We start from the raw sequence: 15,817 nt of genomic DNA, 5'->3' as shown, positions 1-15,817 counted from the left end.
TTGATGCAGCCTAAATAAGCAAATATATTTAGCTTAACCCTTTCAAGACCACAATATTGTGATGTCTGAATGCCCACAGCAAACCCTGTGGCAGGGTATAAAATGCCCTACCTAAAATTCCCTCTTTTATAGGAAATCTTGCTTGTTCACAATTTAGTAAGGGATTCCCCTTTTTTAAATATGGTGACGGTAACTTTATAACATGGAGCCTTTAAGAATGTATGGAGTGTGATGGTAACTTTATTACATGGAGCATTTAAGCATGTGCAACATCCCCCACCGGGGCCTAGCCCTTGAGGTGAGGCCTGGAGACAGCCGGGGCCCGCGGTACCGGAGTGGCTGGCGGTTGCGGCCTAAGCACGCTATTGTCACGGTGCTTGGTACGGGGAACCGGAGGGCTGTCCTACAGCCTGGCAGGTCTCCAGCAGGGTGGTGTTGGCAAGAAATGATGAGGGAGAGGCTGCTTTAGCGGATCTCCCTGGGGCAACCCCTTAATGTCCCGAGTGTGAGTCTCTGGGTGATGGACAGGGTGCCGGTGATGTAGGCAGGGGTAGTAGCAGGGACCAGACGGAGGCAGAGGTTGAAGAAAACAACTTACAGTTCTTTATTGGAACCGCAGGAACCACAGCAAATGTGCCTTTAACAAGATGGTGGAGTACTGGAGAGGTATTTGGAGGGAGCCACAGGATGTAGGTCACCAGCCTGGATGTATAGGGCAGGCTGGGAGGCAGCTGGGTCCTTAGAGGAGGCTTCAGCTCGGTCCTGGATCTCTTCAGGTATCACCCTTGAAGGTAGGATGATACCCCTTTCCTCACTACACTAACTCTAGTCTTATCTTCCACTTCAGGCAGGGGCTAGGCTCTTCCTGCACTGGTCTGGTGTGCTAGAGACTCTGAGCTGCTGCTCAGCTAACTACTCTCTGCTTGTGTCCTGCAGACCCAGAGGGCCTGACTAGGACCGGTCTCTTCTCCCTTCTGGGAGAGACTTCTCTCTAAGACCTCTAGAACGTTCCTGGCCAGAGGTTTTATTACCTCCCTTTTGTCAGGTGGTGGCTGCTCCTCCAATTACCTCTCAGTGCACAAAGACAGGATGTAACACAGACATTGGTTGACATAATTACATCTCAGATTAACATCTGCCTTGCCAGGCAGGATTAACCACTGCAATTTCCCCTTGATCCTATAAGGACCATGTAGTGTAATGTGGTGTTACCTACAGGTGGGACGTATTCGCAAGCACTACCTCGCCATTGCATCGGCGAGGGTGTTGCACATGTATGGAGGGTTATGGTAACTTTATTACATGGAGCATTTAAGCATGTATGGAGGGTGATGGTAACTTTATAACATAAAATACTAGAAGTATTCAGGATCTCACCACTAGGGGGCGAATAGCTCCTTCCCAGTTATAAAAAAAACAGACAGCTCATGTAGATCCGGCTAAATCCCATGACTGGGAAGGGACCCGGTCTCTGAGATGTAGTTATCACCTTCTCCTCAATGCTGTATGTGTGTACTGTGCAGCCACAGCTCAGCTACATAAGACATTCAGTTACATCTGACCTCTGCATCAGCCCAGCCCAAATGAGCGTCCTGTCATGTGACCGATCATATGGTCAGTCTCCTGACTCCTCCCACGCCTGCGATCACATGATCAGACCCACAAACACGTCCTGCAGGAAGTGCGATCTATCGTGTAATGATGGAGGCGGCTCTGGAGCAGCACCTGGAGGAGACGTAAGTGTGGCAGTCATTGGTGAGCACACCCCGGGATAGCAGTGCTGGGTCCTCATGCAGGAGGAGGTGATGCAGCTCAGCTACTTGCTTTCGTTTTTAGATGCTGCAGTCTGGCTGCCGTTATAGGTCAAACATTACAACGAGTGAATACAGTGTGAATAGCGCCACATTGTGCCTTTGGCGGTTCTGCTTTTAAAACAAGAAGCGGTGGCTTATACAGTTGCTGCAATGTAAAATAGCCGATCATTTTGGACTAGTTGTGGGTGGCGCACGTTCCCATACAACGTTTGTGTGCATGAGGCCTTATAATGCTGTTTCTGCATCAAACACATTTCTGTGGATAAATCCCAGATATTATTTTAAAGGTCTGTTTCCACTTAAAGGGGTTGGCCACTTTAGTTCATGTTTTTTTGATATGTAAAGTGAAGCCTCCTACATGGAGGTTCATGTAATCTGTCTGTCCATGAACAATTCTCCTTCCAGGTCCTTGATCCTATATCCATGAATACTATCATAAGGACCTGGCAGGGCGATTGTTCATGGACAAATAGATCACATGTCTCTCTATCTGCAGCCATTTTATGGACAGGAATGTCTGTCTGGTGAGGTAAAATCGGGAGGCTTTACTTTTCATATCAAGGAAGTGTTGGAGAACTGTTAATATATTTGATGATAGATATTGGTAAATTGCCTATTATCTTGCCACCTACATTAGCACACACGTTAAAAAATATGTAATGTATAATGGCCGATCCCTTTAAGTAAAAATCATCTGCAGCATTTCACAATAGCAGCAAAGCGAGTTTGATTTTAGGAAATGAAAATGTAGAACATAAGCTGCACAGAAAATGGACAGAGATGACATGTGAAAGTCACTATCCTACACATCTGATTCGGACAATAAAAATAATCATCCATTGAAGCAATTACAGAAAGAACCTGTCACTATTAGGGATCTATCGCCATCCACAACCTGACAAGCTCTCACTGACTTGATTATTTAGTCAGTGTAATTGATTCCTTGTATATACAAAAATGTCTTTTTTATGTACGCTGGGAAACATGGGAGCAGTACAGTATGTTTTTTTTTTTTTTCCAATCGGTGTTTATGAACTTCCTATCTCCCCTCTACCCTACTTATTTTGTCTCCCCCGTACTTGGAGGAGTTTGTCGGAGCGGGTGGTGGGCAGGCAGGGACATGAGAGCCCTGGCCCACCAGATCAGCAGGTGTGACCTGGCAGAGATTGGGCCTGAATCCTCTTGGTAGATCTGTGTTCTCACAATTTTTCCCTTCATTATGTTCTTCTAGGATGAAAATTCCATCAATTGTCGGAGTTTTGTGCACAGATTCCCAGGGGCTCAATTTGGGTTGTAAGTAGTTTTATTACTTCACTTGTATTAATCATACAGAAAATTTTTTTGGAAAAACCATTTGCTTCAATTCCAGGGCGTAGCACACAGTTGGGTGAAGAAGGGAGGGGAAGTGAGCGCTTCTTACCCCTCCCCTCTCCATTGAAAGGCAAGAGACCTGACCACACCGGGGGCCAGATTTACTTAAGTCCCTGCAGCAGTTTTCTGTCTGACTTTGCACGTTCTTTTATGTGCAAACTTTATATGTATTTAAGAAGGGTCAGCGCCATAACTCATTTGTGTTGTGGCTGCAATATACCTGATGTGACAGGTATTTTGCACATAAAGGGGTTGTTCAGAGCACAGTCGGACCGTGTGCCACATTTAACATGCAGAGTTAAATGCACACGTTTGTGTAAATGCAGGATCTTGGGTAGAACATGTCTAATACAATTCTGTCTTCTTGAAGGCTGTGGAAGTCTCTCTGATGAGCATGCCGGCGTGATCTCTATACTCCCTCAGCAAGCAGCTAAGCTTACCATGGACCCCACCGATGTGCCAGTTGTATGCCTGGAATCTGACCGTGGGTAAGAAAATTTTTAATTCTCCAACAAAATTGAATACTCTGAGGCATGGTTTGTTGGAAATGTTGAGCCAGTTCATATGGTGCCAGTATCTGACTTTGACATCACAGCCTAGACCCAGCACTAACACCCGGGATCAGAAAAAACTCAGATCTCGGGTGTTTAACACCTTACACGCCGCAGTAAAGCATGACCACATCGTGTAAAGTTAATCATTTGATAATAATAATAAATTAAATAAAAGTTCCCTAATTGCCCCCAGTTACATATAAAACACAAAAAAGTGCATATTCGGTATCACTGTGTCCGTATCTGTACAATAAATCTAAAACAATATTGAACCCGCTTAGTGAACGACATTAAAAAAAGAAAACCTGATAAGATTTCCCGTAATATACAATTTTTCATTAAATACCCTCACAAAAAATGTTCCAAAAAGTGATCAAAATATTACGTGCCCTAATATATGACAGAAACTAACAACTCTTTTCACAAAAAATAAGCCCTCAACCAGATCTGAAAAATACAGAATTTATGGCCTTGAAAAGTTGAAAAACAAAAACAACAAAAACAAAAAACAAAAACAATTTTCTACAATCTTGGTTTTGCTAAGGGTAATAGAAAAAAGATAAGAAAAACGACATAAATGAGGTATCACCGAATTCATAGTGAACCAGAGAATAAAGGTAAAATAGTAGTGGCTAGCGGGGGATGGGGGGGGGGGACTGGGAGTGCTAAAATTCTAAAATAAAAATTGATTGTTTGTGCCCCCCTTGAAATAGTTAATAAATGCTCATGAATAAGCTATACACCCCGGTCATTTAGCTGAAAACAAGCGGTGGTGATAAAGGGGTTAAGGGTTTTTAACCCCTTCCCAACATTTGAGGTAATAGTACTGCATCGCGGGAGGCGCGTTCCCGCAAAATGCAGTACTTTTACGTCAAACTTCTGGCCCCCCCACATGAAATCAGTGTAAACCTTTCCCATGTTAGGTCAATTACCAAAATTATTTATATTTGCCAGAATATGAGAATTGCCAGAATGGATGAGAGCATTTTTAAGGCATTTTTATTACTTTCTTTAAAGACAAAAGTTTACATACATTTCCTTAGCATTAAGGCACCATTTGCCTTAAACTGTATGACTTGGGTCAAACCTTTTTGGATAGCTTTCCACAATAGTTGGTAGGAATTTGGGCCCATTCATCCTGACAGAACTGGTGTAATTGAGCCATGTTTGTAGCCACCTTGCTTGCACCTGAGCTCAGGGCTTTGTGATGGCCACTTCAAAACATTAACTTTGTTATCCTTAACTTCTTAGCGTTCCACATCCGATATATTGGACGCTGAGCGCAGTGACTTAGCGCTCACAGTCTGATATATTGGATGGGAGTGCTTCTTCTCCTGTCTCGCAACAGGCTGACGAGTGTTAGGAGCGGGTGGGGATTGCAAGGCGACACCCACCCACTGACATCGCATGACCAATTTTGATTGGTCCTGCGATGTCTATCTGAAACTGACCAGTCAATGCAGACTGGCCAGTTACAGTGATGTAAATCATAACATATTGTAAGTCAGGACAGATCCGCCCCTCTCCAACGCCACCATTATGTATTTAGACGCGCCCGCTTCAGCCAGCATCTTCAAAAGGGCTTTTGTTCTCATGATAATATGCACCTTTTGGATCAAAGAATGTTTATCTCTGGAACACCGCTCAGGTAGGATACCGGTTCTGTGTGATCACTGGACATTCCTTTCTTTTTTGTACTTCTAATTGTTTGTACATAAACGAGGCACCTTCAGGCATCTGGAAATTGCATCCAAGGATGCAACAGACTTCTGCAAGTCCACAATTTTCTTTCTCAGAATACAAAGAATGGGACCAGCACTGCACAAAATGAGGTCAGGTAAAGAGTCAATGCATGTAAAAATAGCTTAAACCAAAAGAAAAAAAAATGATACATGCCAAGTGACCAAGACAATACATTCTTCATTCATATATCAAAAAAACACCAAAATACAAAAAGAGAATCACAAAATAATCTACCACAGGAAAACCAAACAGGTGATAGTGTTAGAGATCCTGGGACCCCCAGCTCCCCCTGGAGACTAAAGCCTTTATGTAACACAAAAAGAGATACAACAATATTATCCTATAAGGGATTACACATTGGGCTAGGAAAATTGCGGTACCAATATATAATGTAAGCAGATTGCAAAAAAGTCACAAAAAAGGGGGTATTTTTTGTATAGAGCATGAGTGTATGCAAGCCAAAGTAAATAAATAGATTGTACCACACTTCTAACCTAAATCAAGAGATAAGCAAGTATTACCTGTGCGGCAAACATACACACAAGAGGGAGCTGGGGATAACCGCCAGTTATTTAATGGTATAACGTATTTTTCGGACTATAAGGCGCACTAAAAATCCTTTGATTTTCTCAGAAATCAAAGGTGCGCCTTATAGTCCAGTGCGCCTTATATATGAACCGTACTTACAGACAACAGCTGCCTTGAACTGTGCACAGGTCTGCCACCTGGTGGTCATTCATCCTTATAATCAGGTGCGCCTTATATATGAACCTAGACGTTTTAGTAGGCATTTATTGATGGTGTGCCTTATAGTCCAAAAAATACTGTAGCAATCCTAGTGTATGAAAATTATAAAAATGCCCGTAATTTTCTCTCATATTATTCTGACATTTGGCAAATATAAATAATTTTATTAATACTAATTGACCTAAAACTAGGTTTTTTTCTGATTTCATATTAAATTATAGGTGAAAACATGTATGTTTTTTTATATAGTGTATGTAAACTTCTAGATTCAACTGTTTGACTGATGGAGTCTGTTGCTTGAAGGGGGCTGATATAGTGTCACTTTGAGTGGGCCACACTAGAAAAATATAATAAAAAGACTTGCACCTGTTGTGTATGTTCGACCACTCCTGGTTTTGGCTGAAGATAACTGAAGACCTAATAGATGTAAACTGAGCCTAAGTTTTGGCCATAAAATAACAGGTGACGTTGCTAAGTCAATACATAAAACTAATCATGTCTTCTCTATTTTCTTTGCAGAACTATTATGATTCAGAAGCACGACCACCTTACTGTAGCAGTGCACAAAATGACATCATAGGAGCCCAAAAAATTTATGAGCAGTACAATACCTTGTGCGACTCTTAAAAGGCCATTTATGAAACTATTTATTAACAAATTTGTCAGACGTCTGAAAACTTTTTTGTCTAAATGTTTTAAAATTGGCAAAAGTTTGCATTCTTGTTTTGCTATGTAACAGATATATTTTTTTTTCCCATTGAGCTTGATTAACATAATGGAATGCATTTCTATATCCTCTGGCTGAGATATACATTTTTAACAAAAAAGTGTGGACATACAGAATTTGTAATAGTAAAAATATGTATCACTTTGGTCAAGAAATAAAATTAAAAAAACTGGTTAGAAGTTACCTTTTTAATGGCTCACTGAAGAAGTGATCTTCATAATGTCTTATATGTATTGTCAGAAAATGTATTTTAGGTATTGACGTCACTGAAAATGAAATACATTTTATTCATAAGGGGACTACTTACTATTATCATCTCGAAGACCTTCCACTCCTTGGACTTTGATGTCTGTTATCCTCGCCATTCGCAGTTCAGCTTTTCTACATACCTCTCTGCTTTGTGGTCATTTACATGGGCAGCTAAATCTAGTACCATTTCTGCCTGTTGGGAGGACAGTGGCTGTATGATCCAATATAATGGGGGAGATTTATATAAAGTGTCCTTGCCTCCGCTGGCTTGGTTTCTGACAAGCTATCGGTAATGAGGTACATTTTAAATCTTTGTCCCTTGGACAATTTTTCTGTCCTGAGCGCCAGTGTCTATTTTGCTTTTCGGAGTTGGAGGATGTTGAAAGTCAATTTTTTTTTTCTGACGCTGACCCCTAATAAATGGGTTGGGAAGGAGAAAAGTCGGTGGCAGGGCTGCCAAAAAGGCGGAAGTACCCAATATGAGTATATTTATTCTCCTACATAAGCTGAGATAACACAGTATCCAGCCAGGAAGGCCAGCTTGTCAACTCCTTAATTATAGTTGTCACAGGACTTTCTAATCATTAGTGATGGAATAAGTCTGTGTGTGTATGAAATAACATCAAATAAGACTTTATGGTGCTTATAAGAGGCACAAAAGTTGGCTCCACACTGTTGCTCTGCATTTCAAAGCGGCAAAAAATTAACCAGTAAGCATCTGATAAATGCAAATTCTTAGTGGGAAACTGAGTTCTAGAAAACTGAGGAATTGATGCAGAAAATATATTGGAAAAGTGTTTAACTTTTTAATTACGCAAACAATCCTTCTAAAATCAACTTCTAAAATTAGGCTAATGAGCAAGTCCATCCCTGCTCCGGCATCACTGACTGTTACACTGCCAGAAATGTCAAATGGGGAGGGTAAAGCAGAGTAATAGTCTGTGAAGAAAGTATGGAGGTCTGGTAAAGCCCTTCTGGCTCATTAGCACAATTTTTAAAGATTATTTTAAAAGGAAGGAGGCCATGGATAACAGATATAAGAAAATCACCACAGTCACAGTGCTGGATCTATGAATGAGTGTCCCTGGTTTATCCATGCCTTATTGTTTTTGATGGTGATTTCCTGTAACAATTTACAGATACTTGATAGCCTTATCTTGTTAACTGAATTATAAGTGGAATGCTAACAAGGATATCATATTGTATCTGAAGCCCCGTGAGTGTATATTTTGGACATGTGCTAGTTTCAACAGATGTCCCCATTTACTTCTATGGGCTCATACAAAAAGTTGTGTGCATAAGCCAACTTTCTGTGATGCAAAACTAAGAGAGATCCTTTTCCTGTCCGAGTTTGCAGCTTTGGCTGTCCTTTACTGCTGTCACTGACGTGAGACACTATCACATGGGCAACAAAAACACACCACTCTTGTGCAGATAAATGCTGATGAGTGTCCATTTAAGCTTTAGCCACCTAACCTCTCCAAGTGCAGGCTTGAGGAGAACTGATCTGCAGAATTGTAAAATTCGGTTCTCGAAATGAATATCGTATATATCCCTCTGCACCGTATGGTATCTGTCTACCTAGTCCACAAAATATAAAGCAGATCTGGACCTGTTCAGCCACATGGAAGTATATGGAAATGTAAAAAAATATGGGTCGCATACAGACACACAAGTTGTGAGCTGTATATGACCCGTATTTGTGGATGATTTCCAGGGAGACCTGTCGGTGGGAAGGCATAGTCTGCAAGGTGTTTTTAGAGCCGTATTTTTTGCAGATTCAGATCACATACGATTGCATGTCAATGTCTTACGGGACCGCAAATACTCAAATGGGAAAATCTGGACCTGTGCATGAGGCCTTAATAAAGATTTAGTTCATAAATACTGCTCATTGCAAAAGAAATGAGCAGCATTTGGTGTGAGATGGACACCCAAGATCTATATTCTAGTGGTCGGTGAAGGTCTTAATAGAAGGGGCTTATCAGGGTGTTCTTCTCAATTGTCTCTTGTGATTCATAATCCTATATAACTTTATCCTAAACCATTATAAAAAAAAAGAAAATGGAGACTAGACTTTTCTTTTTCATGGCTTCACAGGAACAGCCACGCCAATACTTGAGTAACAGTATGTGTGAATAAGACCTAATACTCCATGTCCAGGATCTAAGGCTGGTGCCACACGTATCGCTTTGTCTGCGTTTGAAAACGCAGACAAAGCCGCGCCCACCGGGTCGGGGCTCGGCCCGATCGCAGCATCGTTTCAATGGAAACGCCTGCAATCTGGGAACGAGCCGGTGTGTTGCGTTAATTTAACGCAAGACACCGGCAGCTCGTTCCCGATTGCAGGCGTTTCCATAGAAACGCCGATGCGATCGGGCCGAGGCCCGGCTTTGTCTGCGTTTTCAAGCGCAGACAAAGCGCTACGTGTGGCACCAGCCTTAGTCTCAAGGCTGAAAATGGCAGCCATGAGATAGCTGCAAAAACGGCAGCTAGCTTATCACCTCCATAGATGCATTATGTTACAAAAAAAAAGGACGGCTTCTATTCCTGCCCCTATTCGCGGTGCAGCCTCTCAGCTACCTATGAATAGGGAAGGACTGAGCACACTTACCCTTTCCATCTCCACTTGTCTTGTGGCTGCTCACACAGACATGTGAATAGAGCCTTACTTATTGCTTTCCTCAAAACTGCCCTACTGATAACACACATTGCCACACATCGTTTTTTTGGTCCGTTTTTAAGTTTTCAGTTTGTTTAAAAATGCATGCATTTTTGACTGTTTTTCCCAAACAGGTTGTAAGCAGCCAAACGCATGGTAAACGGTCAAAAAACTGATGCGTTTAGAAAAAGCATGCTTAAAAACGGACTAAAAACGCATGTGTTTTTAAACGGACCAAAAATGCCATGTGTGGCATCGCCCTACATCTTCTGCCTGTTCCCAAGGGGAGTAAGCAAAAAAGGGTGTACATTACTCAGTTTTTACACCTGGTAGAAGTGAGCAGAATAATGCAGCAAACACATTTTAATAAACATGTTACTTTATTAATATCAGTACAATGCAGTCATTTATCTGAATTATTGAAATAAACAAAGTGCAGTTTTTTAATTCTCTTTTTTGGGTGACTTTTTTTGGGTGACTGTACAGATTTGTGCCAAAAAACTTTCACCCGTCCAGCAAAGTTCGCCTCGACCAAGTTTTTCAGTGTTGGGTCTAATTCATCTTAAACATCCGATGTGGGTGTTTAAAAAAGGGCACAATTAGTTTTGCACAATTTTGGATTCAAATAAACTCCAGTCTTGAGCAGCCGTAGGCAAATGTTTTTAAGGGACTGCATAAACATTTATGACTTTTTGGGAAAAAATATGCTAGACTTGTATGCCAGATATAATCATTCTCTACAATAAAATAAACAAGTTCTAGACTTAAAGGAACTTAAAAGGGTTAAAGTGTCTGACCACTTTACCTCATGTTTTTTGTAATTTGTGTGTAAGTGTGGGGGGCAGGATGTTGGGTAATTTACCAATATACATCTACTAATAGTTCTGAATCACTTTCTTGATATGTAAAGTGAATCCTCCTGTCTTTTACCTCATCAGCCAGACATCTATGTCCATAAAAAGGCCACAGATGGGTCATGTGATCTCTAACTGGCAATTGGTCATGTGCAGTTAGAGATCACATGACCCTTCATCTGTGGCCTTTTTATGGAAAGGAATGTCTGGCTGATGAGGTAAAAGACTCAGAGGTTTCACTTTACCTCTCAAGAAAGCAGAGCAGAACTATGAATAGATGTATATTGGTAAATTACCTTATGTCCTGACCCCCCCCCCCCCACACACTTTCACAAACAAACATGAGGTAAAGTGACCAAACCCTGTAGTTCATTGAATAGTGCATGGTGCAGGGCCTGAAGGGAGGAACATGACTCATGACCCTAGAGTTGTGCTCCTCCCTTCAGGTCTTGCACAAGGTATAATTCAATGAATCTTCTGTGACTGGAGTGTTCCTTTAATATAAATGACCCACATGATGTTTAGACTTACTTCTTTGTGCAGATGACCATCCTGCTCGCCATCACATGGTTCTGGAAAATCCTAAAAGATAGATTTTAGATTAAAAAATTAAATACACATGAGAGAAGGTAGTTTCCTGTTGTTTTAAAGAGAACCCGTCATGCAAAATAACCCCCCTAAACTAAATATATTTTCATAAACTGCCATTAGAGAGCATTGCCTCTATCCCTTCATTGTCCCTCTACATGCCTGTAAACCTAAGCAATAAGGTCCTAAAGCTGTATGCAAATGACCTGTGAAATGTCCAATGAAGCATTAGCATATTCAAGCTGTCCACTCTATTCATGAGTGGGAGGCACAGCCACACCCCCAGTGCATGACTGACAGCCTGTATAATGATGTGAGGTTGTATAATGATGTGCTTCCTGGTGCTGGTGGCCATGCCCCCTGCAGCCTGTGTGTGCATGTGTGTGTGTTTAGGAGAGATACAGCAGCTCCAGGCTGCAGCCATGTTACAGCAGAACATGTCAGATTCATGTGTAGCTGATATCTGTGTCTCTCACCTGTATATTAGGAGGATGCAGCAGACACTAGCCATGCTTTACTATACATTACACACAGACATGAGCAGGGGGAGGAGAGGGGAGGGGGAACAGGGGTGACATCACTGCCTCTGACCATGTGACCAGCCTCATTTACATAATAAAGAATAGATGATTTTACAATGATTAATGTATGAAATAACTAGATAAAGGCTGGGATGGGATCCTTGTGAGCTGCTCCAACAGGTAGTAGTGACAGGACAAGTGACACAGACCTGATGACAGGTGTCCTTTAAGTCACAGAATGTAAGTGGAATGATTTTCATGATTTTAAATGGATAAAAAAGAAAAAGTAAAATAAACAGAAAGGAAAGAATTGTACTAAAATCAAACCACATGTGAAAACAGAATTGTGTAGGAGACTGTATAAACTTCCCAATCCCAGGCAAACCTTACCTGTTTCCCTGAGTTTTACCTATTCAGCAAACTTATATAATGTTCTGTTCACATATTGTTATTACTTTCCGTTAAAGGGAATTCTGAGGATGTCTTATGGCATTTGCTGGGTTTATCTGTCGTGGACAAACTAGATGATTTTGACTGCAGGGTCAGACTGGGGTGCCTGGGGCCCACCAGTGAAATTGATTTTGGGGGCCCACCTACTACTACATAGAAATATTCTGGGAAGAGGGAATTTCTAAGCCCTAACGGGGGCAGTGGCATGGTAGGTAAACTAATCCCTTTCTCCCTCCCTCTCTACTAGTGCTCGGCTCTTGGTTTGTGTACAGGGGCTGCAGTGGTGACGTTATCTCAGGGCATTAATGTTAGGGATAGTATAAGAGTTACCCTGTGGTTTCCAGGGTTTCTGTTGGTGGCTGGGCTATTAGGTTAGGGATTTAAGCGTTTGCACTGCACACCAACCTTCCAATAAGGAAATGCTACCGTACTCTGGCGTCCTTCACCACATAGACAAGTCACACCTGGCTCTCTGACCCTATAGGTATAAAAGTACATAAGCTGAGAGCTTTCTCACACTAGAAGGTTAGTCAGTGAATACAATACGGATCGGACACAGGGAGAAGTAGGATCTTGTACATTCCAATCCAGTTACATTTTTTTATTCATATTTTCACTATTTTTCAGACTCCCTAGGGTACTTTAACCCTAAGTTGTCTGATCGATCCTATCATATACTGCCATACTACATTTTTCTCCTCATTCATTAGAATTAGCACATTGTAATGAAGGGGTTGAAACGAGATAGCCTGGGGTCTTCGGAAGACCCGAGGCTGTCATGTTGACGGATTGACGCTCTCCGATGACGTTGCGGGGAGCGGCGATCCGCGGCAAGATGGTGGCACCCCATGCACCCCCCGCCTAATATTTTATTAAGGACCACCTCCCCTCTCCTCCATATTTTATTAAGGCCTCCACCCCACCACAGTAGGTGGGTGTTTTCCTGCCAGCGGCTTCAAAAAGATGGAGGCGCATGGGCGCAGATGGACGTCATTGGGGAGCAGAGATCCGTCGCCATGACAGCCTCGGGTCTTACGAAGACCCGAGGCTGTCTCGTTTTAACCCCTTCAAGTAAAAGTAAAAATAAAAAAAACTAAAAATTCAAATCACCCCCTTTCCCTAGAACTGATATAAATATTAAAAAACAGTAAAAATCATAAACACATTAGGTATCGCCGTGTCCGAAAATGCCCCATCAATATATAATAACGGTTTTCACTGCGTTTAACCACGTAACGGAAAATAGCGCCCAAAGTTGAAAATAGCAGTTTTTTGTCATTTTGAAAAAAAAAAAAAAAAAAAATATTATATATATATATATATATATATATATATAAGAAAAAATCAATAAAAAGCCATCAAAAGGTTGCGCAGTCCTAAAAATTATAGCAATGAAAACGCCATCAAAAGTCGCAAAAAATGACACCACCCACAGCTACGTACACCAAAGTATGAAAAGAAAAAATTCTTTTTTTGTCACTGCATTTGGATTTTTTCAGCTTTCCAGATCATTGCACAGAATATTGTGAAAACAATTTATACCAGTCCTCATATGGTTCTGTAAATTGGAAAAATAAAAAAAGTTGTCTTTTTTGAGTGCCAGACAGAGGGCCCATACAAAGTGCAGCTAAATTTGAGTTTTAAAAACCATAACCTTTTACACTTTCCATGTATGCCACTGTTTGAGGGCTTGTTTGTTTATGAGGCAAGTGGTACATTTTGGTGGTGTCCATTTTTGGGGCCCACTTCTTGGCTGAATTTAAAAAAAAAAACTATTTCTTTATTCTTAATTTAAAATTTTACATAGTTTACTGTACAGGCAGTTCCCTGCTTAAGAACACTCGACTTACTTACGACCCCTAGTTAAAAACGGACCACTTGATTTTGGCAATTTATTGTACTTTAGTCCTAGGCTACAATGATCAGCTGTAACAGTTATCACAGGTGTCTGTAATTAAGATTTATTGTTTATCCTGATTCTTATGACAACACAACATTTTTAAAATCCAATTGTCACAGAGACCAAAAATGTTCTGGCTGGAGCTACAATGATAAAATATACAGTTCCGACTTACATACAAATTCAACTTAAGAACAAACCTACAGACCCTATCTTGTATGTAACCCGGGGACTGCCTGTATGCCATAAATATGATGTTACCTTTACACATGGCTCAGTATGATACCTAAAGTATTTTTTTTTGTTTTGATCATGGTATTCAAGTAAAACACTCTTAAATAATTTTTAATTCATTAATAAGCTCAGGTATAACTTTTGATTTTTTCCGCTAAAACAGCTAGTTTTTTTTTTTTTCTATTTTTGCATTATAAGCTCTACCAAGTTCAGTGATACTAGATTTGGTTCAGGAAATCCCACAAGTGTACCAAGGGAGTTTTTCTTCTTTGAATACAAGAGGGGGCAATTAAAAATACACCATATCGTCTATAGAAAACTGACACTTTTCAGACATGTATGCTTAGTCGTAGCCTAAGGACACACGTGTTAGAAAAGCAGCAGTTTTCTATAGACCGTATCGTTTTTTTAACCCCTTAAGGATGCAGGGTTTTTTTGCTCATTTCTTGCTCTCCACCTTCAAAAATCCATAACTTTTTCATTTTTCAGAGCTGTGTGAGGGCTTATTTTGTGCCTAACAAATTTTACTTATCCGTGATGTTATTTATTATTCCATGCCGTGTACTGGGAAGCTGGAAAAAAATTCCAAATGTGGAAAAATTGAAAAAAGCGCACGTGCTTCACGTTCTTGTGGGCTCAATATTTACGACTTTCACTCTTTGCTCCAAATAACACCTATACTTTATTCTTTGGTTTGGTACGATCGCGTTGATACCAAATGTATACAGGTTTTATTGCATTTTAATACATTTTTTAAAATTAATCAAATGTGTACGAAAAAGGAAATTTTTTTTTGCCATCTTCTGACGCTAATAACTTTTTCATACTTTGGGGTATGGAGCTGTGTGATGTGTAATTTTTTTGCGAAATGAGCCGATCTTTTCATTGCTACCATTTTGAGGACTGTGCGACATTTTGATCACTTTTCATTACATTTTTTATGTCATGTAAAAAGGTGTAAAAGTCGCATTTTGGACATTTGGACGCCATTTCCCGTCTCGGTCCTACCATATACTGCAATGGTACTGTATTGCAGTATATGGCATTTCTGCACAGTATACGTTACAATGAGCCACTGGCTCATTGTAACGAATATGTAGAAGCCATTCAGTCTCGGGTAAGACGAAGACCCATGGCTGTCATGGCAACCGATCGCCATCCCCCCCCCCCGATGCTTTGATTGCCGCCGGCAGAGGTTGACACCCGCGATAGGGTTAGCGATGGGTCAGCCCGTGAGCCCTCTTCATAGCTCTGCGGCAGATATATCCATTGCAGAGCGTGAAGGGGTTAATAACCCCCTTTTGTATTCAATATAGTGAATACAAGTGTAGATGCTGAAGGTCCAAATGGATTTTTAAATACTACAAAGAATAACTCTGAATGGATCCCCAAACATTCAGACA

At 40.9% G+C, this 15,817-nt stretch overlaps 1 protein-coding gene across 1 annotated transcript; it reads left to right on the top strand.

The window, feature by feature from the left end:
- Positions 1-1,578: 1,578 nt before the first annotated feature.
- Positions 1,579-7,139, top strand: LAMTOR5 (late endosomal/lysosomal adaptor, MAPK and MTOR activator 5). The gene is made up of 4 exons (XM_072137410.1): positions 1,579-1,736; positions 3,046-3,107; positions 3,556-3,673; positions 6,749-7,139. Exons 1-4 carry the CDS (start codon positions 1,699-1,701, stop codon positions 6,807-6,809), a joined length of 279 nt encoding a protein of 92 aa, XP_071993511.1. The 5' UTR covers positions 1,579-1,698; the 3' UTR covers positions 6,810-7,139.
- Positions 7,140-15,817: the final 8,678 nt, after the last annotated feature.

Source organism: Engystomops pustulosus, chromosome 2, assembly GCF_040894005.1.
Source record: "Engystomops pustulosus chromosome 2, aEngPut4.maternal, whole genome shotgun sequence".
NCBI lineage: Eukaryota > Metazoa > Chordata > Amphibia > Anura > Leptodactylidae > Engystomops > Engystomops pustulosus.
This window is presented reverse-complemented; position numbering and strand designations above follow the sequence as displayed.

Bases quoted from the DNA above. Each gene is read 5' to 3' on its own strand.
- LAMTOR5 (XM_072137410.1), top strand. From the start codon at position 1,699: ATGATGGAGGCGGCTCTGGAGCAGCACCTGGAGGAGAC. The intron at 1,737-3,045 runs GTAAGTGTGGCA...ATGTTCTTCTAG, and splicing joins GAGCAGCACCTGGAGGAGAC to GATGAAAATTCCATCAATTG. The intron at 3,674-6,748 runs GTAAGAAAATTT...TTTTCTTTGCAG, and splicing joins TGCCTGGAATCTGACCGTGG to AACTATTATGATTCAGAAGC.